Source organism: Urocampus carinirostris, chromosome 4 (genome assembly GCF_059441175.1).
Source record: "Urocampus carinirostris isolate Australia breed hairy pipefish chromosome 4, RoL_Ucar_1.0, whole genome shotgun sequence".
Taxonomy (NCBI): domain Eukaryota; kingdom Metazoa; phylum Chordata; class Actinopteri; order Syngnathiformes; family Syngnathidae; genus Urocampus; species Urocampus carinirostris.
The window spans coordinates 12,434,368-12,461,416 of NC_142352.1; the positions used below are offsets into that span (position 1 = coordinate 12,434,368).

The window sequence follows — 27,049 nt, forward strand, 5'->3', positions numbered from 1 at the left end:
GATGGGAAGAAGTGACATATATCTCGTAAAACTCGTTCATTGACATTGTCAGTGACATTGTCAGCTCTTGATGCTAAAGATGCGCTTTCACTGGGTTGACAATAAAAAGTTACATTTCATCTACTGGAAATAGTAAATGAAGCCCTTAGTGCTTTAGGCATGGTGTGTTGAAATTTTATACAGAGGACCAATTATTCAAATAATAGGTTTTTTTTCAGAATTTTGGGTTAGTTATCTTGCATATTGCTTGGAACAAAAGCTGACTTTGAGTCACTTGGGGCGGCATTAGCTCGGGAGGTAGAGCGCTCGTCATGGGATCAAGAGATCGCAGGTTCGATTCCCGGCTCTTCTGTGCTATATGTCGAAGTGTCCTTGGGCAAGACACTGAATCCCTAATGCCCCCAATAAGCAGGTTGGATGGCTGACTCCCTATTCGTGTGTGAGTGTGTGTGTGATTGGGTAAGTGTAAAAACACATTGTAAAGCGCTTTGGGAGGTCTTCATTGACTTGAAAAGCGCTATATAAATGCAGACCATTTACATTCATTTCATTTACTTGGTTTGCTAGAACAAGCTTTAAGACTTTTCATAATAAAGGGCTATACAGATTAATAGACTTGACTTTACTAAAAAATGACAAACAGGCAACTTTGGACATCCCTGATCTATGTGTAGATCTCTCCCAGTTGTCAGACTATTCATATTTAATGTAAGAATCAAGAAATTATGAAGTTGCATCCAAATAATATTCATAGCTAGCTTTACCAAATAGTTTATGACTAAAACTCTCAGCATGTGAATTTAAACACTTACCACAAAGTTAATTCCAATTATGTCACACTACCTGAGTCTGCATATAATGAAGTGTAGCAATCTAACTGGTACACTGCTCACGAGGGACATAATTTGAAAAGAGATATTGCGGTTAAGTATTCAAAAGGCCACAATATTGTTGTGTTCATGTCACAGTTGTAGAGATATTCTCTGACTGTATACAGGAACCCCCTGGGACAGAAATTTCTTCCCTGTTTGCATTCTCGTGACAAGTACCTCCAAAAGAAAACTCTTTGTTCTAACTGGCTGCGTTACTTGTGTTGATTGAATTACTGGAGCCAACTGATGAATTTTCCATTGTAATAAATCAATCTATGGCTGTGTTCTCGCCAGAGAGGGGCACAGGGGGAGGGTCCGTTTGGGTGGATACAAGTCACGCCGTAAAGCACATGTGTCAAACTCCCGGCCCGCGGGCCACGTCCAGCCCGCCGTGTAATAATATCAGGCCCGCAAGACCATTTTACAATATTGTTATTGATAGCCCGTCAATATGAACAACGCCGTCCCATCCCTGGACATCATATTCTGACGTTTAAGTCACTGTACCTATTCTTTCATATATGACGTATACTATACTATATACCAGGGGTCGGGAACCTATGGCTCGCAAGCCAGATATAGCTCTTTCTATGAGTACCTATGGCTCAGAGACAAATTTAATTGCATGCAAATTTTCTCCATTTCGTTCAAAACTTGAACCATTGATCCTGTTCAGATACACGCAAAGCCAAACCAAAGCTGAATAAAAAGGCAGTACTTTTCAGAATATATAGGGCACGTTTTCACTAGAATTTACAGTCAAGGTGTCACACAAACAAAACTAGTTTTGGCTGTACAACGCTAAAGAATCCTTTATATAAAAGCTCAATATATAATCTGTGTTCAGTGTTCAGATACTTTTTGATGAATCCACGGAACAAATTGTAAATACGCCAAAACACCGGAAGAGAACTTAAAGTTATTTAATTGGGTGAGTGGGAGGGATGGGTGGAGCTATGCAAAGAGTGCAAGCACTCCTTCCCTTCTCTCGCCCTAATCCGTCTGCGCCAAAGGTAAGCACATCAGGCTCCCTGTTCTTAGAATGTTGTGACGTTTTTACAAAATAATTTGTGTAGCATTTTCATATTTCTACTTTTGACAGGAGATAAAAGGAGAAGGAGAGCAAAATCTTTTGGGATATGTAAGTTTTTTTTTATATAAACATTGACATAGGAGCAAAGGAATTTTAATGTTATTTTAATGTTAAGTTGTTTAAGTTAAGTTCTAAGTTGTATAATTTAACAAGATATTTTTATCTACAGCAAAATAAAAAATACTGTTTTGAATTTTGGCCCCCGTGTGTAATTGAGTTTGACATCCCTGCCGTAAAAGGTGGATGCACCTACCCCTCAGTCTCTCGTATACCTGTCGGACGATGGGCAAACTCTGGCTCTTCCAGCCATGGATTACCATCCTCCCTCCCCCCTCTGGGTAAAGGGCCCACAAGATTGTTAGATAACGCGTTTGCCCCCAAATGCTTCCTGCCGCATGCCAAGCAGTGACTCACAAACCCATCAAGGTAACTTAGCCACAAAATGCACAATATGCTGGCTGGTTTTGGCATAACGGTTAAGTTTAGTACGCATTTGCAAGGACAATTTCTCAAATAAAACACAATATATACAATTTTGTTTCCAAGTTAAGTAAATTACTAGGCGATTACTCTCACAGTCGGTTGTTTTGATTGATACCAATTCGATACAGATAATTTTTGCTTGGACATACCATGATCATTGAATAGTTGAACTCTCACATTTGAGTTATTTAGTATATATGATAAAACAGCACAAATATTTTAGGCACTAAAAATGTTTCATTTTTTTGACAAATAACTGCAATTCAAACTAACCCTATAAAAATAAATAGATATCTTTCTATTACAACATATTCAGAACAAAAGCCGAGTCAAATAAAAAGGCAGCAATGTAACAAGAACGCAAATATAAAAATGTCGAGACGTCAGAAAGTTCAAATAGTGTAAACAGTTCAATCTAAAAGCCTTTACCAGTATAAAAATGAATCACCTATACATCAACAACTCTTACACAGTAAAAGTCAACAGCGTAAAAAAGAAGAATCAACGGCAATGGAAGAACAAGTCTTTTTGGCTCACTTGACATAGTTACAATGGATTTACAGATTTTTGTTCAGGAACAGCAATGTGTTTATATTTTTGGTTGCACTCTCTTTGTAGTGGGAACCTTTTTCATGTGTTTATGTAAATTTGTCACAGTAGCAGACCACTTTACCACACAACTGACACCAGGCATTGTCCTTCTCAGTTGTTGAAAAAAAAAAGTCGATACCGGGCTGCACTGTCATATTTGGCTTCTGATAAGGCTGTGCCCTGTCTTCTGCCTAGCCAGCAAGATGCAGCAGCAGGCCAGGTCGGGAGAGGTGCTAAAAGTGTGCCTGTCAGTCACACAAACAGGCATAAACTGAAAGAGTGACCGAGGGCGCTGGCTAAGAGAGAGAAGGGGTTTTTACCTATACCTGTAGAACCAGCGCCTTGCGGAAATTGGTAGAGGGGTGAAGCATTTTCCAAGTTCTTGCTTAATATCACCCTTATTGTTTGGTTCTCTGACTTACTTGCTCATTTTTCCTCATGTTTATACTCTTCCAAGTTCAATTTTTTCTCCTTTTCTATCTAATTACTTGAACATGACCAATTACTAGGCGATTACTCTCACAGTCGTGCAGGGTTGGGCAGAGTTACTTTAACTGGATTACTTTCAATTACTTTTGGATTACTCCAATAGCAAATATGGTAATAAAAGACAAAAGAAACTAAATATGAATAAAATTACTAAATTTTGTGCAGGCTTGGGGAGTAACGGAACACATGGAACAGCAGAAATGATGTTGGCAAGCTGTTTGGATTTATTTTCATTTTGTTTCTGTCGCATTTGATGTTAGTTTTGCCGGAGATCAAAGAGATCAAAGCCAGGAGAGAAAGCTTACCACGTGTTGTGAGTCATCATTTTATTCATATTTAGTTTCTTTTGTCTTTTATTAGCATATTTGGTATTGGAGCAATCCAAAAGTAATTGAAAGTAATCCAGTGAAAGTAACCCTACCCAACCCTGCAGTCGTGTTATTACGCTTTAACGTCTCCTCAGTCACTGATGTTTGCTGTCTGAAGGCTTGTAACTCGTAGAGAGGTGTAAACAACACTGTCTTTAGCTAACGCTGTCCAGGATTTACTGTTTGAACTTGTGTTTTGCAGGGCTTTACAGAATTAACTCTGCTTTATCTTTGTTGGGTAGAATGGAGATGAACAGCCTGGGGCGAAAAGCATTGCCGGGTCATTTATTGGGTCACTCGCAGTGCATGATAGTATATTGTCCTATGCATGCATGCATGGCAGCTCCACGTACACATTCAAACTACTACCGTAAATTCCGGACTATAAGCCGCTACTTTTTTCCCTAACTTTCAACCCTGCGGCTTATTCAGTGATGCGGCCAATTTACGTAATTTTTCTAACGGCCGCTGGCGGCGTTCGAGTGTTGCTACCATTAACTGCCCTGTCAAAGCTATATTATTATTATTAAGTGGGGACCGCTAAAGGTGAGGGACAGACAAGGAAAGAAGAGGGGGTAAAAAGTTGGTTAAAGAAAAAGGAGTTGCGTGAGTTAATGAGTTCATCTGATATATTTTTCCCACCCTTACCTTTGGAAATATACCCTTTTTTCCTTGGATTACTTTCAACGGGACCCGGACACTGCAGGTCTGCTTCAAACCTTAAGTACCGGTATCATTTTTTGTTCATTTTGCCGGCTGTGATTTTTAGACTGTGGACTTTAATTAAGGACAATTAGTTTCAATCACGGGCCTTGAAGTCGGGTTTGGGTTAATTTTGTGTTTGTGTTACATGTTTAAATGTGGGCGCATGCGGCTTATATACAGGTGCGGCTTGTGTATGTACAAAATCGGTTTTCCTCTTAAAATGTGGTGGGTGCGGCTTATAATCGGGTGCGCTCTATAGTCCAGAATTTACGGTACATTGAATTGAGTGTGAGTGTTGTCTTTGAGTGGAGGGAAAAGATAATTTTTATTAGTGAGAATAATGAAAGTAAACCGATGAAGTAACTAAAGCTTTTGTTACACAGAATGAAAAATGGCTTACAGCTGCAGTACATTGTATTGTAAGAGAGTATGTTGTTGAATGAATCTAGCAACCTATGTGTTCTATGTCATAGACATGTTTTAGTGACATGTAATCTACATAGTACTTAAAATCATAGTACTTAAAAAATCTGAAGAATGAGTCATCTTTTTGTACCCAGCGAATGACAAATATAGACACATTAATCTAAGGCCTGCTGAAATGCATTGCAATAAAGACAACAACATAAAAACCTTCATTTAAAAAAATACAGAAAAAGATTGAGTAGTACTGTCCAAAATGAAATATTTAAATGGACCGTGTGTATTATTTGACCACTAGGTGTTGCTCTATGGTGTAGTGCAAACGGAATAAGCGCTAAAAAGCACAAGGGAGAAAACAAACTTTTCATTTTCTTTGCCCAGCCGATTTTGGGTAGCTGTCACGGTTCCCATGGTGCCCAATTGGCCCCGCCCGTGTGGCGCCAGCTGCAGCTTGTTGACAGATTGGCTCCCTGTCAATATTTAAACTCTGTCCTGTCAGTCCCTTTTTGTCAGTCCGTCTGCGAATCTCTGTTTTTACATGACAAGCCCTTTTTCGCCTGTGTCGTTTTTTGGCTCCTGTTTGTCTCCCGCTACGATCTGTTTTGATCTCGACCACGTCTGCTCTGCGTCCCAAATTACGACCTGTTTGATCTTGACCACGTCTGTTCTCCCGTCCCAAATAACGATCTGTTTTTGATCTTGACCACGTCTACGCTCCTCTCCTGGCTTTCGACTTGTTTCCGATCCCGACCACGTTTTTGCTCTCCTATCCCGGCTACTGACCTGTTTTTTCCACTCCCGACACCGCCATTGCTCGCCACGGAAGTGCCACTTCCCCGTTCAGAGCGACCTGCTCCCCGCGACCAGCGATCACCGGGTATGCAATTCTTTCCCTTCTTCTTAATAAAACTGTGAGGAACGTTACGTGGGTCCTGTTTCCGTTCTGGTCCTGACAGTAGCAGCAAGATGGCGGACAGTTTTGTCAGCTTCATTGAGGTGAGGCTCATATTATGTAAAATATATGCTATTTTCTAAACCTACAATGATTTTAAAAACAACAACACACATGTATATGATTGTTTGTGTATTCTTGCTTTTTATTTAAAGTCATATTGTTATTTTTAAATGATTGAAGTTTTTGATTACACTGACAATTAACGGATATGTGATATCCTCTTGTGCAGCACCGCAGCGCAGTGCTTAGGGCGTGTGCGGCACAGTTCTGAGGTCATGAGATCGAACCTTCCTGTTTAGAGTTTGCATGTTCTCCCCGTGCTTGCGTGGGTTTCTTTCGGGCACTCTGGTTTCCTCCCACATTCCAAAAACATACATGTCAAGTTAATTGGCTGGTTCAAATTGTCCCTAGGTATGGATGAGCAAGTGAGGTGTCTTTCTCTATGTGCCCTGAGACTGGCCGGCAACCAGTTCAGGGTGTCCCCTGCCGACTGCACGAAGACACCTGGGATGGGCTCCAGCACCACCGTGACCCTACTGAGGATACTCTTCATTCCTTTGACTATTTGATCTGAACTCTCACATAGCCTCCTCTAACAATGTGATCCAGTTTTACTAACTCCCTGAGACTGAATAGCAAAATGTTTCCGGTTAATCCCGTTGCATCTGAATTTTACTTTTGGTGGTTCTCAAATAAATTTACAAGGTTTAAAACACACTTAGATTCAATAGCTTATGAATGAAGTTGACCTCAGGAAGTCAGATGGTGTGTCATTCTCAACAGAATCCACTGCCTCCAACTTATGAACTCATTTTGATAGTTGGCTAATACAGTGGAATCTCGGTTTTTGAACGCCTCTCAGTTCTGACAAATCGGTTTTCGACCAAAAATTTAGAGAAATTCTTGCTTTGCTGTTCGGTCAAAAAAACAGAGTTCGAATGCCGGTACGCTAGGGTGCGATGCTGAGCGGCGTACGGGTGTTTTAACCCCTGATTATGCCTCCGAAGAAGGTCGGTGCAAGCAGGACAGGTGAAAAAAGACAAGTTGTTCGTACAACTATTGCCTTTAAGAAAGACATAATAGCTAAATATGAAAGAGGTGTACGAATTTCTGATCTTGCTAGTGAATACAGCATGGCTAAATCTACTATCAGTACGATAGTAAAGAATAAGGAGGCTGTGAAATCGAGTGGAGGTTAACGCTCTAAGCAAGCAACTGCCGCAAGTTTTGGAAGAGGTTGAAAAACTTTTGATGATTTTTCTCTCCCCACCGTCCACCACAAAGGTAAGAAATCCTATTCATAATCCTTTTTTTAATTTTTACACGTTCATGTTAGTGTAACAGAAGATTACGATAACGTGAACGTACGATTAGCCTGGGTTAGGTTTATTTACGTAAAACATTCAGGGCGTTGGAACGGAGCCGCCTTTTCAATGAACAACTCACCACTTTTTGTGGAGACCCGGGTGCTAAATGACGTGTCAACGATCAGATTTTTTATTTTTACACGTTCATGTAATCTTTCGTACGGAAGATTACGCTAACGCGAACGTACGATTAGCCTGGGTTAGCTTCATGTTTACGTTCATGGTAAACATTCAGGGTGTTGGAACGGATTAAAACGATTTTACATTACTTTTAATGGGAATAACGATTTCGGTGATTGAACAAATCGGTTTTCGAACAGGGTTCTGGAGCGGATTATGGTCGAGAACCGAGGTTCCACTGTATTGCTAAAATAGATATATACAGCATGTGATATTCCTTTTAAAGCTTATACAAGGCTTTTCTTTTTTTGCGACTCCAATTTTTTGTTGTTTGTTCTTTTTGTCCAATATTACTCTTACTTTTGGATTGCCGACCCCTGGTCTATACAATCAGAATGCACAATTAAATCCATGAAGTTGCCTTAAAGAAACCGCAAAACAGCAAGGGATTACTGTATTCAAATTAATGATCGACACTTACTTGCTAAAGCGCAGGCCTCCTGCCTGCATGTGGCTCTGGACCGTCTGCCAACGCCCAGCCCGGCTGCCCCCAGTCAGCATGCTTCGAATGCTGTCACTGCGACTGGGCCCTTCCCCGGCCCCTGAGCAAGCACCGACAGCTCCGTTGCCGGCCCCCGGCCAGGGTCCAGCTGCGCCCCGCCCGCTCTTATCCGCAGCCCCGCTGAGACGGACAAACACCAGGGAAGGATACGAACGGGGACGATGGACGGACAGGATAAGGACAAAGTTGTAGAGCGGTGAGCGTCACCTCCAATGTTATTTTATACTGAGCAAAATTGTCTTTTAAGAAAAAATATGAAAAAAAACATGGCCTGCCACAAAACTGCATTTCCCACAATGCTTCTCAACTACTATATCTGCAAAGTAAAGGCTCAGCACCGCTACACGCCAGTGTATCCATATTAATGAGTAGAATTGGGAAATAAATGATCCTAAAAATGTCAGAGAACATTTTACTATTTTGTGACACAGTTATACAGGTATACCTCCACATACGACATAATTTCGTCCTTGTTTCGTATTCGTGTCTAGTATTGCTTATATCTAGCACATTTTTCAGATACAGAATAACTGAAAACCAATTATTTAGTTCCCGGCTTTCCAAAAGCATCAAAGCTAACACTAAATAGCTGTAAAACACATCTTCCTGACCATTAACTCATTCAATGGCAGACAATTCTCCTTAATAAGAAGAGCCAGGGCTAGCAATTTTTAGCTCTTTTGACTCATTTTAAACCTACAGAAATTTTAATTTTGTAGCTGTATAAGAATAGGAGATATCAAGAGAAAGCTTCAAATTCAAAGTGTTTATTGTCATATGCACAGTAAAAAACAACGTTTCCCTGCACAATTAAATTCTTACTTTGCTGTCCACACAGTTGCCAGCGTAAAAATAGAAACTAAGAAACTATATATATGCACATATACATAAAAGAGTGTTATGAATATTAAAAAGATAAAAATACAAGATTAACTCAAGACAAGTTAGGGCAATAAGATAAAAATAAGATAAAACACAGTTAAAAGTGACTGTAGTGCAAGAATGGTCCAAGTAGGGTCCAGTTTAAAGTGTAAAGTTTAAAGTGCAAATGCAATATGTAAAATAATTCATTTTTCAGCTGATTTTTATTTTTGAGAGCGATGGGCCACTTTAAAAAGCCAAATACTTGTAGGGATTTTTCTAGCTTTAATTTTGAAAATCATTGAAACAAGTTATTCTTAACTGCAATCAGTAAACGAATTTGCCTTTAGATGTTACTTGTGAAGAATTTCCTTCACTGATAAAATAAAATTACGGTATTACTTTCAGTTTTTTGAGTTCTGATGCGTAATAACCCTCATCTTTCGTTAGAAAAAAAGTATTTTTCTAAATTTTACTATTGTTTAGTAAACAACAGTTGAGCATTGCTAAGTTTCTTGAAAATACTTGTTTCCAAGCAGAATTTTTTTTTTTTTTTGCATTTATGAGACCTCCAATATCTAAACATTCATTTCCGTAAACACGGAGGTACTTTGCTAGAAAAATAACATTTTAGTGCAAGAACACTGAACTTGTGCATGGACTTTGCAAGATGTTTTCATTGCCCAATGTTCCCGGTGGCACAATTTTGGTCACCATGGCGATTTGCGTTCTAGTGGATGTGCACGAAACGTCATCACTCTCTGCCCTGATGATGATGTCATCTATTTCAGAGAGAAAAAAAAGCTCTGCTGAAGCGATAACTGAAGTCACCCATAGCTTCGCTTTTCTCACCACACTGCATCACTTCGCCGACTTGCTATATGGGCCGCTTACACACTCTCAATCGCTGGACACAGGAAGCAAAATTAGGAAGTGGGGGCTTTTTCAATGTGTGGACAATGATCTGATCAAAACCAATCCTGCCATCTAATGGTGATTTTTCATACTGAATTAATTCCAAGATGGCTGATACTTACTGATGAGGTGCACCCAAACCCTTTTAGATAAAACAAAAAGACTGTTCACGTTTTGTTTTGGCACTCAGGAACAAAACACATTCATACCTTATGGCATTGAATAAGTTAGAAAACCATTAACACCGTAATTCAACATAAAAATACAACAATGGGAAAATTAAGATGATAATAAAATGACTTTAAAGTCCCAGTTTCAAATAGCATTCTCTTAAACTGAATTTTCTTTCGGATGTCGGGAAAAAAAAATTCTCAAAAGACATTCAATTTTTTGTAGCATGAATGTAGAGGTATCACTGTATTTAATTTTTACAATTATGGTCATGACTTTTTGATAGTTCTTAAAGACATTCTTCAGGAGCCCGTTCCATGATGCACATTCGATCCATAACTCAAGGAAACATTTTTACTGGAAGAGCTGATACAAAACATTTCCCCAAATAAGAATCCTGACAAAAACTGACAAAAGTGCCCAAAAGTGCATTCACAAATTCAAGGACGCAGGACATCTGCACTGAGACTGAGAGAAGACATAGCACAAGTCACAAGATTACGCCACAGCCTCTTTTGTGACAACATTTACACACAAAACACAGAGAATGACCGAAGGTATTGGAACAGGACACATACTCCGGGTATTCAATGTAGGGTAACTTGTAATGTGGTAAAACTAACAGATTTGTCCCAAAATCAGTTTGCGCCTACATTTAAAAGAATACTAATACAGCGGAACCTCGCTAGTTCGCGGTTCCACTTTTGCGGGTTCAGAGCTTTGCGGGTCTAAAAAATATACCTTACCTTCTCAATAAAAGCATTTATTGACTTGACGCCATTGAGCGCGAGCTTATGTCAACTGAGGACACGGTGTGCACACTCTTATTGTGAAGGGGAGGGGGAGGCCCTGACACAATGCTTAGTCATTGCTGCTTAGCTACCCCCCCCCTTCAACTCCTCCCACCTCACCCCCTTCTTATGTGGCGCACAGTTTATCAAGGAGGGGACTCGGCGACGCGACGTAAGTATATTCTCTTCCATCACATTTCATCTCAAGTTTGACTTTATTATACCAAAAGCGAGCGGTTGTTTGTACTACCTAAACACGGCTAATTGTGTGTGGTTTCGTGTATATGTTGTAAAAGCTGTTCGATGCAGCCAGCTAAAGTATGTTGTTATTGTCAGAAGGTAGCTCTTTCACTTTAATTAAAATGAACACAGACCATTTTTTCAACTGTTGTTTCCCAAAATGCTTCACAAACACTCATCAAATATCACATTTTCATTGTTTTTATTTTCAATATGTAACCTGTAGTGTAAACAAGCGAAATAAACTGCGATGGCTGCATGTGGTTAAGAGCGGTTAATACAATCATACTGAATGGTTCGTAGTGGTTTCGCCGTAGTCCTATTCTGTGTACATACAACATATTTTGCAGTTTTTTTTGGGGGTTATAACATGAATTTCACTCTCTCTCTCTCTACCCGTATTCTATATGGTGTACTGTATACAGGGGGGTATACTGTATACCTGTATACGTTTTTTTAAGCATTTTTGAAGGGGCGCCGCTACTTTGCGGATTTTCAGTTTTCGCGGGTGGTCTTGGTCAGCATTAAACGCGAAAACCGATGGATTACTGTAATACCAAACATGCCATTTTTTTCAGTTTCTCTGTATTGTATATGTACACACGCCCTTAAACCATTTTTGGACAGGATTATTATTATTTTTTTTAAAAGACTTATGTTTTTTTGTTAGTCCAATCTTGTCTCTCCCGTTTGGAATTGACCGTATTGTTTTGGTCACTGGTGGCAGACGACAAAGTCCTTGTAGATTGCCAATATTTTTGAGGTATACTGCATAGTCTGTTTTACTGTGAATAAATAGGTGCTGTGTTGTATTGTATGTACAGGGAGCATTGTTGTATTGTATTGTTTGTTATGCAACATCCATTGCAGCCTGGAAGGTTTCTTAATTTTCCTCATGCTGATATTTCTAGTTTTTCCTTGCCTTCATGTAGGTTTTAAATCAGGGGATGGTGTGATAATAGTCTGTAGTTTGCAATAATCTGTGGTCTGTGCCTGATTGGGTTCCCTCTTATTTAAACTCAACGCTTCCATTCACTCCTTGTCAGTCCGTCAGCGAACCTCCCCATACGCAAGGCAAGCATTATTTGACTGTCCCGTCCTCAACTGTATCCTGCCCGTCTGTCCCTGACTTCCCGATTGTCTCCGGCTACTTGACCCGTTCCGTCCATCAAACACGCTCCGACCTCCCGCTCCGACTACTTGACCCGTTTTTGCACATTGACCACGCTCCGATCGCCCGTCCCGGCAACTCCACCAGTTTCCGCATTCCGACCACGCTCTGATCCCATGAGCTCCTCGCGTCTCCTGCCCAGCGAGCACCGGATCGCTGTTGTCCGTTTCCCCGCACCTGACTTCCTCGATTCTCCAATAAAGCTTTGTGTGAAACCTTACGCGTTTGGGTCTACCATCTGTTCTGGTTCTGACATCCTTGTGATTATACAAATAAACATGACTTGACTTAAAATACATTAATATTTGATATCAGTTTAATAAGACCAAATTATTTGTTTTTATACTGTTGACTTTTGCATATATTTTCCTTATATCTATCTGTTCTACATCTGAGTTTGTACTTAATGGAGTCAAATGAGTTTATTACGAGCCAAAGGAATGGAAAACGCTGATTTCTGACAAACAGAGAACAGAAGGAAATGAAAAAGAAGTGAGAAGGACAAAATGAAATGTTACGCTACCACAAAAGAACAAACTGTCCAATGCAAGAAGTTCCTCACTTATATTTGAAAAACAAAACAGGAATGCAAAGTTTTTCAGTTGTTCATCTGTTCACCTCTTTGATTCGGCTAAATAAAATAATATGTGGATTATTCTCGTCGCTCGGCTCAATAATTTCTCAGACTTTTGAATATGCTCCAGCTGCACAAGACACGTGAAGTGTCTTCCAAGTCAGATTTCAGTCTAATAAATGTTAAAACCTTACTATACGTATATAAACCTTAAACATACATTCCATACAAAATATAGCACTGAATCAACTTACAAACAAATTCAACTTACGAACGATCGTAAGTAGGACAGTGTCTGTATTACTTTACTCTCTCACACATTACAATATAATGGCAGACAGTCCAGTTTGACATCAAACTATACAACATATACACAAAGACAAATTTGCATCGCTCTGTTTGCCAAAAGTAACCAGAGTAGAAACAATACGGAGAAGGGTGGTGATCATTACTCAAGGTATGAAAACCTCGATAGTAATAGCAATTTAATGGTTTGAGATAAAGAATAGTATGTGTGTGTATATCAGGGTTGGGTAGGGTTACTTTAACTTGATTACTTTCAATTACTTTTGGATTACTCCAATACCAAATATGCTAATAAAAGACAAAATAAACTAAATATGAATAAAATTATTACATTTTGTGCAGGCTTGGGGAATAACGGAATACATGGAACGGCAAAAAATGATGTTGGCAAGCTGTTTGGATTTATTTTCATTTTGTTTCTGTCGCATTTTATGTTAGTTTTGCCGGAGATCAAAGAGATCAAAGCCAGGAGAGAAAGCTTACCACGTGTTGTGAGTCATCATTTTATTCATATTTAGTTTCTTTTGTCTTTTATTAGCATATTTGGTATTGGAGTAATCCAAAAGTAATTGAAAGTAATCAAGTTAAAGTAACCCTACCCAACCCTGTGTATAATATAGCGTGTGAGATTCTACAGTAGTGTGTATGAAATCATAGTACTGTGTGTGTATGAGAGTATAGAAGTTTGAGGAAGAGAGTCTAGTATTGTGTATGAGAGAGAATAGTAGAGTCTATGGCAGGCTATGACTGTGTCCGAATGAGAGTATAGTTGTGCATAAGTGAGAATTTGACGTTACATGTGAGAGCAAGTACGATTTACTTCTCAAACGGCCTCTCAGAAATATGGACCGACAAAGACTCACTTGGGTGTGAGGCGAGGGTCTCCGTATGGAGCGTAGGGAGACATGTTGAGGAGAAACTCCTTGGGCGGGTAGGAACTCCACCTCTGTTGCACGTTGCTGCTGTCATTGTTGTTCCAAAAGTCTCTGTCAAGATCACTGCAGTCGCAAAGAATAGACGAAACAGACAGTTGACAAACACACAATGATTCAAAGGCTGATATTTTTTAACATTTCAAATTTTGGAGTAAGTAACTTAGTACTATACTCAGTAGCATAGAAAAGGAGGACAACAAAACGCGATATTGAATTTAGAATCAAGGGATAAAAGGGGAATTATAGCCAATATTCACAGATATTTACAGTTATTCTAACTACATTCCTGGTAATTATTAATTCAACCCTTATTTTTAGTGTATACAGTGCCTAGCGAAAGTATTAACCCCCTCAAGTTGTCACGGTTGCCCATTGCCATCACTTGGGCCCGCCCGTTTGGCGCCAGCTGCTGTTTGTTGCCTGATTGCCTCCTATTTAAACTCAGTTCTCTCATTCACTTCTTGTCAGTCGGTCAACGAACCTCTGCACTAGCAAGACTTGTATTTTGACTCCGTCCGGTATCCTGCCCGTGTATCCAATATCCGGTATCGATCCCGCATGTCTTGTCCTGTCCGGTATCTTGCTCCAGTATCCGTTATCAACCCCATCTGTCTCATCCTGTCCGGTATCTTGCTCTCGTCTCCAGTATCCATCCCATCTGTCTCGTCTTGTCCGGTATCTTGCTCCCGTCTCCAGTATCCGGTATCGATCCCGTCCGTCCCGTATCTTGCTCGTGTATCCAGTATCCGGTATCGATTCAGTCTGTCCTGCCCTGTCTAGTATCTTGCTCAAGGATCCAGTATCGATCCCGTCTGTCCCGTCCTGTCCGGTATCTTGCTCCAGTATCCGGTATCGATCCCGTCTGTCCCGTCATGTCTGGTATCTTGCACCAGTATCCAGTATTATCGATCTCGTCTGCCTCTGGATTCCCGTTTTCCCGCGCCTGACTTCTCTGTCTTACTTCTTCCGCCCAGCGTTCACCGAATCACTAGTATTTGTGTTTACGCGCATGACTGCCCCATTCCCGTAAAACAAAGCTTGTGTGAAAACGTTACGCGTCCGGCCCTCCGTCTGTTCGGGTTCTGAAACAAGTACTTTAAAGTTAAAGCTAAAAAAAAAAATCTATTTTCCAAAAATCAACATGTGAAACACAATGGTGACGTGGAACCGAATTGTTTCAATATTTTATATAATATTTACAACGAAAAAACAGAAAAGTAGGTGTTGCTAATCCCCCCCCCTTGCCTTCTGAATGATCCAATCTCGACCTATATGAGTAAAAAAACAAACCGGGTACACCTGTGTGTCAGGTTAAATGCACCTCCTCTGTGATGGGGTCAGACGTTTGCGAAAGGAGGCACCGGAGAACAGTGCAGTATAAACATGCAAAACTTATAGACTCCCTCAAAGATTTATGGTTGTAATATCAGCAAAAAGAGCTTGCATGAAGTATTAAACCAAAGGGGGCAGTATTTTTGTAACACCGACTTTTGAATTTTTTATGTGTCAGCACAATATAAAATGTCAAAGAAATTTTGTTTCTTTTCACGATTGGGTCCAATTTTAATGTGAGCTGTATTACCTTTTAATCTGTTTAATGTGTTTCATTTGACATACATGATTTATTTCATGAATTCATCGAAATCAATAAAACGGCAGCAGAAAACTAAATATGTCCTCAACGAGAGCAAAAAGAAGACAAGCCTAATTTTATCTGCCCCATTTAACTGTAAACTTAATTCCAAATTTTACTATACAGTATACAACAATCCCTTGTTTTTCACAGAGTGTGTATTCCAAAAACGCCCAGCAATAGTCAAGACCCATGAAGTAGAAACATTTTTTTAGCCATTTATTTATTATTCAAAAACAAAAACAATTTACAAGCTCAATAAAAGTACTGTACTTTATAATTTTTTTACACATATCTTCTGTACTGTCAAATTATAATTTTAAAAATAATTTCATTGCACAACTGTATGGGTTGAGGACACGGTCCGCTTTACTTTACATGATACTTTGCCGCCATCATATGGACGTTACGGAAATCTGCATTTACTTCCGGTTATGTCTTACAGAAACCATATATTTTTCCATTATCACACTTTTATTTTAAAGCGCCAGGGAGTCAATAGGGACCGCCAAAGACCCGCACGTGGCTCCAAATACAAGTTTAGCAGTTCGAGAGGTCCATTGTGTTGGATATAGAAAGTATCTTGACAATTATTACCACCCGCAAAAAAAAAAAACACAGAGAAGACTTTTATTGAGAAAAAAATATTGTTTTTTTTGTGCTCATCAAGATGTACCAATTTTCTCCAAACTTTGGTTCGAGGGCCATTTGTGTCCTGATGACCTTTAAAAAAAGAATTGGTCCCTAATGAGTTGATTTTTTTAACATATACAGATACAGTTATTATTTACATTTTTTAGCCATTTATTTATTATTCAAAAACAAAAAGAATTTACAGGCTCAAGTAGTCATTTAAAGAAATAAAAGTACTGTACTTAATGAAAAATTTTACACATATCTTCTGTACTCTCAAATTATAATTTTGAATATAATTTCATTGCACAACTATATGGATTAAGGACATGATCCACTTTGCTTTACATGATACTTCCGGTTATGTCTTACAGAAACCATAGATTTTTCCATTATCAAACTTTTTTTTAAAAGCGCCAGGGACTGCCAAAGATCCGCATGTGGCTCCAGAGCAAGTTTAGCAGGTTAAAAGGTCCAATTGTATTGGACATAGAAAGTATCTTTACAATTATTACTACCCACAAAAAATCACAGAGAAGACTTTCAGTGTTATAATATTGAGAATTTTTTTTTTGCTTTTTGTGCTCATCAAGGTGTACCAGTTTTGTCCAAACTTTGGTTCGAGGGCCATTTGTGTCCTGATGACCTTTGAAAAAGATTTGGTCCCTAATGAGTTGATTTTTTTTAACATATAATGATATAGAGTTATTATTTACATTTTCAAGGTTCAGCTAAATTTAGTTTGTTGTAGGGTTTAAGTTTAAAAAAAAAGTCATCATAGGTGAAAACTATTAAGTAGAAACTTTCTATTTTGCATGATACAAAAAATACTGTACAATATATTAAGACAAAAGCACAAAACCTTTTTAAGCTAAAAGACTTGCTTTTTCCTGCCACAGCACTATAAATCATTGCTCTGTGTACCCTCATCTACAAATTTACAGTCACCTACTTTATGGCTTTATTTTCCCCTCGACCTCTCACAGACTCTGGAGAATTGGCAGCTTCCATCCTGGGATTATTCCTCTTCCCCTAGGCACACACAAGGTAGTGAGTGAATATGAGTAATGATATTCGACATTTACAGTTTTTGCACTGTCAAAGAACCACTTGTTTGGATTATTACCCCAAAAAATCTCAAAACCAATGGTAATATTATAATTCATATACAATTATCAAGAGTAATAACCATATTTAGAAAGAGAGATTGGTACAGGCTGGAGGACCCAGGTGCAGGACAGATAAACAACAGTACAGCCAGGGGGTAATCCAGATACATTGCAGGGAAAACATGGGAATGAATCATCCAAAGTAGTCCATTTAAACATACGTAATTTAAAATAAGTGACACTCAAATACAATAAAGACCTTGAGACCAAGGAATTGTGGCCAAGAGTGGAAGTATGTCGTTGAATAGAAGAGCCAGGGGCGAGCCAAAGACAGAAAGACCGTAATTAACAAAGGGTGGAACTGATCATGAGACAACCTGAGACATTTAGAACAGACAACGGAGATGGTAGATTTACACTCCTTAATGTTCCTTTAAAATTCGACTAAAATCCCTAGACATACCCAAAGTAAATTGAATACTTTTGAGAAGATGGGCTGTCTTTTTTGAAAAGTAAAACTGACGTTTTGTGCCAAACTGAAATAATCACTGCAAGTGCTATAACATCGAGTAATCTGAGGTGGAACACACAGAAATAGGTTTTTTATTCTCGCCTGAATTAGCTTTTGCAATTAACTGCCTCCAGATGAATGTAGCACGGGCATCTTAGCTGGAAAAGACGTGAGACAATAACTTAAAGCCTTATCCGGGACCTTGTCAAATTTGATCACAATTTACAAAACGAAACATTGTATTTTGCACATTTTTCTAGTAAGTAAGTGGACATAAGCAGACGACAAGTTTACAGCAATAAAAACTTTGCATCCGTGAATTTTACGTCAGCTAATTTTTCAGACATTGTGAGGAGTTGTAAATGTTTGACTTTTCTTTCCGGAAATCGATCAATGATTGTGCACACCTGCGCTTAATAATGCGTGAAAAAGAATCATGATTGGCGTTGCGGCTCTGTTTTGAGTAATCACTGTAAATGTGCACATCGTTATGTTGGGAATTTTGTTGGCTAATCAATCGTCATTTGAAACGGTCACTACAAGTAGTAGAGTGCTCGACTGAAAGGTCGCAGATTCTGATTACAAGTGTTTCGCAGACGCGCTAACCACAATACTTATTTATTTTAAAGATTCAAAATTAGAAGGATTGATTTGATGATGGTCCAAATCCAACTACCAGCTTCTGTGTGCATATACGTTTGCATGTTCTCCTCGTCTTTGCTTGGGTTTCCTCCTGGCACTCCGGTTTCTCCCACATTCCAAAAACATGCATATCTGGTTAATCAGCCGGTCCTAATTGTCCCTAGGTGTAAATGAGAGAGTTAATTCCCTGTCTCTGTGTGTCCTGTGACTGGCTGGCAACTAGCTCAGGGTGTCCCCTGCCCAGGACTGCTGGGATGGGCTCAAGACCCCCGCCACCCTACTGTGGATAAGCGGCGCAGATAATGGATGGGTGGATGGATGGATTTGACGATGGTGCAAATAAATCAGAATTATCTCATTGAAAGATTGCAAAAACACACAGATACACAATAAACATCCAATTAACAGAGTAAAAATAAGTAGGGGGACTTAACCTCTAGAGTTCCAAACTTTTACATAATTCACAATTTATGTTTCTCCGCAGTCCATTCGAAATTGTGAACACAATAGGAGTTCGTTTCATGGTGCATGAAGTTTAATTGGATCCTTATTCAAATACAACTGTACCAAAATAACCCCCACGTTCACCTAATTGGATTTTGAAGTGTTTTGCATTTAAATGAGAAGTGTTGACTCATAAGTTTCCAAAAGCAATATTAAAGTTTTCTCGAATGATTTATCTTCCTACTTGCAATGATTTGAATGATTTATTTAGGATACGTAGAACCAGAAACATCCTTCACTTCACTTGTCTCGGATCAAACAACCATATAACGAAGCTGGGGTGGAATCTCTGAATCACAATGATGTTTTGTTCTCACTGAAGCTGTAATAAATGGAACCGATGCGCCACCACCGATTTCTATGAGGATTTGCGTGACAAACTATCACGATATTTAGGTTCTGTTTACATGCCTAATGAAAATAGATTCCAAGGCATAATGTTAGTGTCTAGTGTTCATCCGTCCACCAGAGGGCGCCTGATCAGTTTGTGGGGTGAATGGACACACCTGTCCCGGAATAACCTGACCCTTCACAAGGACATTTTGGTTAGCACCTGTTGGGGAAATTGGAGGTTCGATAATCGAGAGAGTGGTTCAGATTGTAGAAAATGGCGAGGTTCCATGCACCACACTTTTTCTTAAGTGCAAGGTTACATGTCCCTCCCAAATCATCAATCGACTAGGGAAACACATAAAACATGCCCCGTATTAACCACATATAGATCGTCTACTCTCGAACTGTCACTTCAGCAAATGATGACGTCTCATCACCGTCTTTACACAGATCTCAAGACAATTATAAATCTACAAATACCGACGCCGCTGCACCTTTTTTCCAGGTAAATTAGCCTTTTTTCTTTTTCAAGCAGCCATGTCCCACAACAAACAGGATTCTCTGAGCACCGAATTCCCGTCAGACAAAATTCTCAACTCAGTCTATGTATCTCATCCGTCCGAACTTGGGCCTGACTATAGACGGAAATCCACGTGCACGAATTTTCAAAATTTAGCTCCGACGTCACAGGCTCCCGTCCTCCCACGAATCTCGACAAGCAAATCGAAATAAGGAGAGAAAAAACTTTCCTTACCTCAACTGCTCATTCGAGACAGTTCCACTGAGAAGTTTCCTCCCTTTTCTTTTTTATTTAATTAGTGCCAATCCACGTTGGGGCGCCATTGAATGTTGGGGAAATTGGAGGTTCGATAATCGAGAGAAAAGTCTTCTCATATGTGGATAAGGAAAATGGACAGAAGCCAGCCTCGTAGGAGGGAGAATCTTTATTGTTTCGTCAATCAAGATCTCAGAGAGCTGGGAACATGACAATGTTTTTAAAGCTTCAATTGAGTACACCCCAAAAGGCGGTCCTGTATCACGTATCAAGATAGGAATTTTGTTTTTCTCGATTGTCTCCCTACAAGGAGATAGTTCTTCCAAACAAACTGAGGTCAGTTTGTTCAGAGCGTCCCGTCCCTTGCACGCTATCTTCAAGGAAACTTAATTGTCTGCCAAGAATTTCCCGAACTGATGTCAACATGACCTCTTCTCACAACTGTAAGCAAGTCTTTCTAAATTTCTAAATGTACGCAAATCTATTCTACAAATGCAAGTGTATTTACCACAACACACCCACCATCAGCTGTTTCCCATCCTATCTTGCTTTCTGATGATAGTTTTTTGGTCTTGCTAGTTTTATTGTAGATTTTGACCATCTGTTTGTTACTTTATTGATTGACCTTATTGAGTACCTCGCCTTTTCCTGCTACCTGCGTTTGGGTCCACATAGTCTATATTTGAAAAAAGGGGATTAAAAAATCTTTATTATTACACAGCGAAGCAACTTTTTACGGTTAAAAGCATGACCAATTGCCCACTTGAAAAAAATATCTGATCATATGTAGTAAGGTATGTTAGCCTTACTTATCGTCACATTTCATACAGCAGATACTTCACATCAATTTAAAATAATTCATGAGTTGTACATTAAAGGGACATTGTGTATTATTTAGCACCTCCCATGATTGAAAAACACTTCACGAATGAGGTTTTGAGCTTTTCCTTGCCCTCATGTAGGTTTTAGATCAGGGGATGGTGTAATCATAGTCTGTAGTATATATATATATATATATATATATATATATATATATATATATATATATAAAGATGGTAGTCATCAGTGTTCCCTCTAAGCTGCGTGCGTGCGCAATTGCGCACTGCTCGCATATTCTCAGCGCACAAGAAAATCTAGCCAGCGCACAGAAATGAGGGCTCAAAATTACTAATCAAGAAGCGACTTAAGTCAAAGTTACAGTGCATGAAGGTAAAAATACACGGGTTCCTCCGACGTTGTGTCCTAAATGCGGTATTTTGAAGTCGAGTAAAGTTGAGTAAAGTTTGTAGAGAACCGGCTTCTTCGGCTCGGCTCACTAAAAGGAACTGGCTCTTTCGGGTCCTAAACGGCTCTTCAGGTTGTTTTTGCTTCTTTAATCCCAACATACCAACCAAATAGTATGTAAAATGATGCACAAAATGACTTAAAGGAAGGGGGGAATAGAACAAAAAAGAAAAAAATACCAAAATGAAAAAGTAGTGAAAAGCTGAGAAAAAAAGAAACAAAAGGAAGAGAAAAAAAAGAAGGAAACATTTAGAAAAAAGCCAGAAAGAAAGAAAAGAAAGAAATGTAGGGAAAAAGTAAATAGAGAACAAAAAGAAAAAAGCAACAGCTTGGAAAAAATAAACACAATGAGATTTTTTTAAAGGAATTTAAAAAAAAGTAGAAAAAAAAAACAGAAGAAAAAGCTTGTGTTGCATTCAAATAATTTCCAATGATATCAAGTGAATCTTGTTGCCAACATTGTACAAGCCACTAAAAAATTTGATTAAGTACAGTTCTGTATCTTAAAACCGACTAAATAAGCCCCCCAAAATGTTAATATTATGCTACAAAATATATCAGGAAATAAAAAGAAATGGATATCTTGTGGGGCAGCACGGCGGCGCAGTGGATAGCGCGTGTGCGGCACAGTTCTAAGGTCTTGGGAACCTCCTGTGAGGGTTCAAATCCAGCTACCGGACTTACGGAGTTTGTATGTTCTCCCCGTGCTTGCGTGGGTTTCCTCCGGGCACTCCGGTTTCCTCCCACATTCCAAAGACATGCATTTCAGGTGGATTGGCCGGTCCAAATTGTCCCTAGGTGTGAAAGAGCGAGCTAGTTGTCTGTTCCTGTGTGCCCTGCGATTGGCTGGCAACCAGTTCAGGGTGTCCCCTGCCCACTGCCCGATGATTGCTGGGATGGGCTCCAGCACCCCCGCGACCCCACTGAGGATAAGCGGTGCAGCTACTGAGATGAGAGATGAGATGAGAGATATCTTGTGAAAGAATTGCAAGAACAAACGACGTTTGTAGGCCGTTCAACCTTTGCAATAGTACATGAGTCAATTCATTCAAAAGAGAAAAATAATTTTGCATTGCCGGAAACTCAGCAAAATGTAACTTGATGTCAGGTTTTGGACATGTTTGATAATTAATTATCTTGCCGACACTTGGGATATGGTTGCTCACTGTTTCAAGCGTTGCTCACCGACTTAGTGTGAACGCTCAGACCCGTGGAAAATTAGAGGGAACATTGGTAGTCATATCTAAACAAGCAAACAAATATCACCACCCTCGCTTTGCTCACGGGTGATAATTATCATCTTCTATTTACAAATTAAAAACTGGTCAGGGTGCCAACATGACAATGATTCAAGTTTCGACACCAACTTTCCATTTACCGTATTTTCCCCACAAGGTGCACTGGATCATAAGGCACACCCCCCAAAAATAGACTTTTGTCATACATTTTCCATATATAAGGCGCACCAGACTATAAGGCGCTACAGTGGGAAGGTCGACAAAACAGACGTCATTAGTCACTAAAATACATCATGCCCCACTAATATAATTACAAAGCTTAAGCTCTTGGGATTCAAAATATGATTTAAAACTCAAAACGTTTGCCCACCCCTGCTTCAGCAGCAGGTAACATCGATAAAAATGCTTTAAGATTTAATGCATTTAGACATTGTAACCTTTTCTGCCAGAGCGTGCATCACAAAACATCTGTACGGATAACAAAAATACCTAAACAAAACAAATCAACCTCAATTAGACGAAACAAGGTACCTTCGCTGGAAGATTTTTCTAGAAGAGAGATGCGTGCATATTCAGTTCAGGCCATTTAACATTCGAAAACTAACAAAAAAAAAATTGCAAAATAAGGAGGGGGAAAGTCGAAAAACATCTCCACCAACAGAATCAGCAAAAAACACGCTAACGTGATATGATTAGACATAGGGACTGGACTAAATCAACATCTAAATAAATGCAAACAAGGATGCAGCATGTGCTGAACTTGTGAGATTGACTGAGGCCATGAATCCCTCTGACATATTCTCATATGGGGCCTCCTGCCATCACGGTTGTCAAACAACTGACTGTTAGCGATAACGGCGTTAGCCTTGCGTTTAGAAATATGACATCAAATTATCTGGGCCAGCGGCTCAACTGCAGACTGGATTTAACATGAAACTGGGGACAAGACTTTAGTGAGAAATGTATTTTTCCCTGTTAGCGTATTGAAGAAAGGTGCAGTATCATTTAATTTTGGCAAATTCGACAAATGAATTATCTGGGGAAAAACAGGAAATAACAAATGTGTAGTAGTGATCCAACCTATCATAAATCAAATTTTAAATTAGAGCTAGCTTGCTGTAGAGAAGTCTTACTGTAAGACTGGTGATCTAATCGCCTCTTTTAAATGTTTCATTGACTTTCCAAAATTTACAAATTTTCCCGAACTTCTCTCTCTGCTAGCAATATAGCAGCTATGGCTAACACTAATTTGATTACACTGAAATTTTGAGCTTCCACTGTTCATTGAATTAGAGCTAGCTTGCTGTAGAGAAGTCTTACTGTGAGACTGGTGATCTAATCGCCTCTTTTAAATGTTTCATTGACATTCCAAAATTTCCAGATTTTCCCAAAATTCTCTCTCTGCTAGCAAATAGCAGCTATGGCTAACATTAATTTGACTACACTGACTTTGAGTTTCCACTATTAATTAATTTAGAGCTAGCTTGCTGTAGAGAAGTCTTACTGTGAGACTGGTGATCTAATCGCCTCTTTTAAATGTTTCATTGACATTCCAAAATTTCCAAATTTTCCCCAAATTCACTCTCTGCTAGCAGTATAGCAGCTTTGGCTAACATTAATTTGATTAGACGGAATTTTCGAGTTTACACTGTTCATTAAATTAGAGCTAGCTGGCTGTAGAGAAGTCTTATTGTGAGACTGGAAATCTAATTACCTCTTTTAAACGTTTCATTGATGTTCCAAAATTTTCAAATTTTCCCCAAATTCACTCTCTGCTAGCAATATAGCAGCTGTGGCTAACATTAATTTTTATTAGAGATTTTTTTAGCTTCCGCTGTTCATTAAATTAGAGCTAGCTTTCTGTAGAGAAGTCTTACTTTGAGACTGGTGAACTAATCACCTTTTTTAAATGTTTTGCTGACATTCCAAAATTCCCAAAAATTCACTCTACTAGCAATATAGCAGCTGTGGCTAACATTAATTTGATTGCAGTGAATATTCTAGCATCCACTGGCCCTTAAGCTAGCTGTGCTTAGTCTGTGATTTGAGTATTTTGAAGGATTAGTGATATGAAGCTTGATTTCAAACCTTGCTATTAGAGTTTCACAGATTTTACCGACCTTGATATTAATTTTTTACAATTATTCTAGACATTTTACAAGCCAAATCATTCTGAAGGTAAGGAATATGCAGGTGGAGAATGGGTGGTTGCCACAGAGGGCAGCTTTAGCCAGGATTGGAACCAAAGACTTCCCAGATTCTGTGTCACAGATCAGACGGACAAGGACCACAATTGCGTCACGTTAAGACAGTTCAGACAGGGAAATCTTGAAGTGGAGATTCAGTTTCAGTTTTAATGGTACCACATTCTTACAATGAGATTCTCATACGTCCGTTTTAACCCAACTGATGTGTTGGGAGTCATTAGGTGACCAAACCCCCCAATTCCAACCTCCAATACCGAGCGCCAAGCAGGGAGGCAATGAGAACCAATGTTGTAAGTTTTAGACCCGGCCGAGGCTTGAACCAGCAACCTCCCTGTCTTGGGGCGGGCGCACTACCCGCAAGGACTACCTTTAAGGAAGATGGCTTGAAAGATGGAACGGAGAGGAAACCGAGCGAAAAGGTAGGTGAGCGCAGACAAACAGGTTCCGGATGTAGCTTTGCAGACAATCTGACAAAGGTAGGCTGTAAGGCAGGGCTTTAAATACGGAGCTTGATTGGCAGGGAATTCAGAACAGCTGGAGGTAAACGAGAACAGACAGGTGGAACTGATCGGGGTGCTGTGACAGAGCAGGGAGGTTATTGGTCCTGGTTACCGGTAGAGAGAGAGCTCATGACACTCTGAAATCCTTATGCACTCTAATGAGCCAAATCTCATTGAAAATGATATTATAATTATGATACCAAGGAGAGTGCAGTGAATACATTTTAAGGAATTTTCAGCATAGATTATTTCACCATTGGGGCTGCTACATCGCTAGCAGGGAGTAGTATTTGTACAAAAGACAAATGAAGATAAAGGCAGTACTCCATTAGAATCAGAAAAGCAGCAGACAAGAAATTAAATTGGTGACACTTTGACAAGGACATGGAGATAAAATACCAAAGAGACTCATTTTGGATAAAGGTCGACGGACTATTGATCACTGACAAAGATGACATAAAGATAGGCTAAGACCGACATACAAAGGACTTACAATGATGCTGATGTTGACATAAAGAACTGAGCTTGAAACCGTATCTTCTATTTACAGTGGGGATTAAAATAAACCAAGCGACACGTTGGGGCATTTATAAAAGAGTAACCAGCCACTCTCATAAATTTCTGAAGTATTTTATATTATTTAGCCAGTTCATCTTTTTGTTATGGAATCTCCATTCTGGCCCGGGTGTTGTGGAATGCTCTTCCTCCTGATATTCGATCTGCAACTTCAGTCGAAAAGTTTAAATCTAAGTTTAAAACACACTTCTATTCTATAGCATATGAATAACCTGTATTTTATGTTGACAATATCTGTGTATTATTTGCCCTCATGTAGGTTTTAGATCAGGGGATGGCGTCATAATAGTCTGTGGTTTGCAATAATCTGTGGTCTGTGCAGCCCTTTGAGACTCTTTGTGATTAAGGGCTATACAATTAAAAATGACTTGACTTAAATCTCAGAATGGTCTTCTTCACACTCATCTCATCTCATTAGCTGCACCGCTTATCCTCAGTAGGGTCGCGGGGGTGCTGGAGCCCGTCCCAGTAATCATCGGGCAGTGGGCAGGGGACACTTTGAACTGGTTGCCAGCCAATCGCAGGGCACACAGGGACAACAACTTGCTCGCTCATTTACACCTAGGGACAATTTGGACCGGCCAATCCACCTGAAATGCATGTCTTTGGAATGTGGGAGGAAACCGGAGTGCCTGGAGGACACTTACAAAATACAAAGGAACCCACGCAAGCACGGGAGAACATACAAACTCCGCACAGAAAGTCTCATCTCATCTCATTAGCCGTACCGCTTATCCTCATTAGGGTCGCGGGGGGGCTGTAGCCCATCCCAGCCATCTCCGGGCAGTGGGCAGGGGACACCCTGAACTGGTTGCCAGCCAATCGCAGGGCACACTGGGACAGACAACTCACTCGCTCATTCACAACTAGGGACAATTTGGACCAGCCAATACACCTGAAATGCATGTTTTTTGAATATGGGAGGAAACCGGAGTGCCCGGAGGAAACCCACGCAAGCACGGGGAGAACATACAAACTCCGCCCAGGAAGTCTGGAGGTGGATTTAAACCCACGCAGGAGGTTCCCATGACATGAACTGTGCCGCACAAGCGCTAACCACTGCGCCGCCGTGCTGCCCGCACAGAAAGTCCAGTAGTTGGATTTGAACCCTC

General features: G+C 39.7%; 1 protein-coding gene across 2 annotated transcripts in view; it reads right to left on the reverse strand.

Moving 5' to 3' along the window:
* syt7b (synaptotagmin VIIb) overlaps nt 1-27,049 on the reverse strand; it is a 173,410-nt gene that overhangs the window by 72,157 nt on the left and 74,204 nt on the right. Inside the window, exons 3-5 of one of the 2 annotated variants that reach the window (XM_088333669.1) lie at nt 17,211-17,290; nt 13,921-14,055; nt 7,948-8,148 (exon numbers count right to left, since the gene is read on the reverse strand). In XM_088333669.1, the coding sequence (XP_088189795.1) occupies nt 7,948-8,148; nt 13,921-14,055; nt 17,211-17,290 (416 nt within the window). The remainder of the gene's footprint in view (nt 1-7,947; nt 8,149-13,920; nt 14,056-17,210; nt 17,291-27,049) is intronic. The other variant, XM_088333670.1, reaches the window with a different exon arrangement.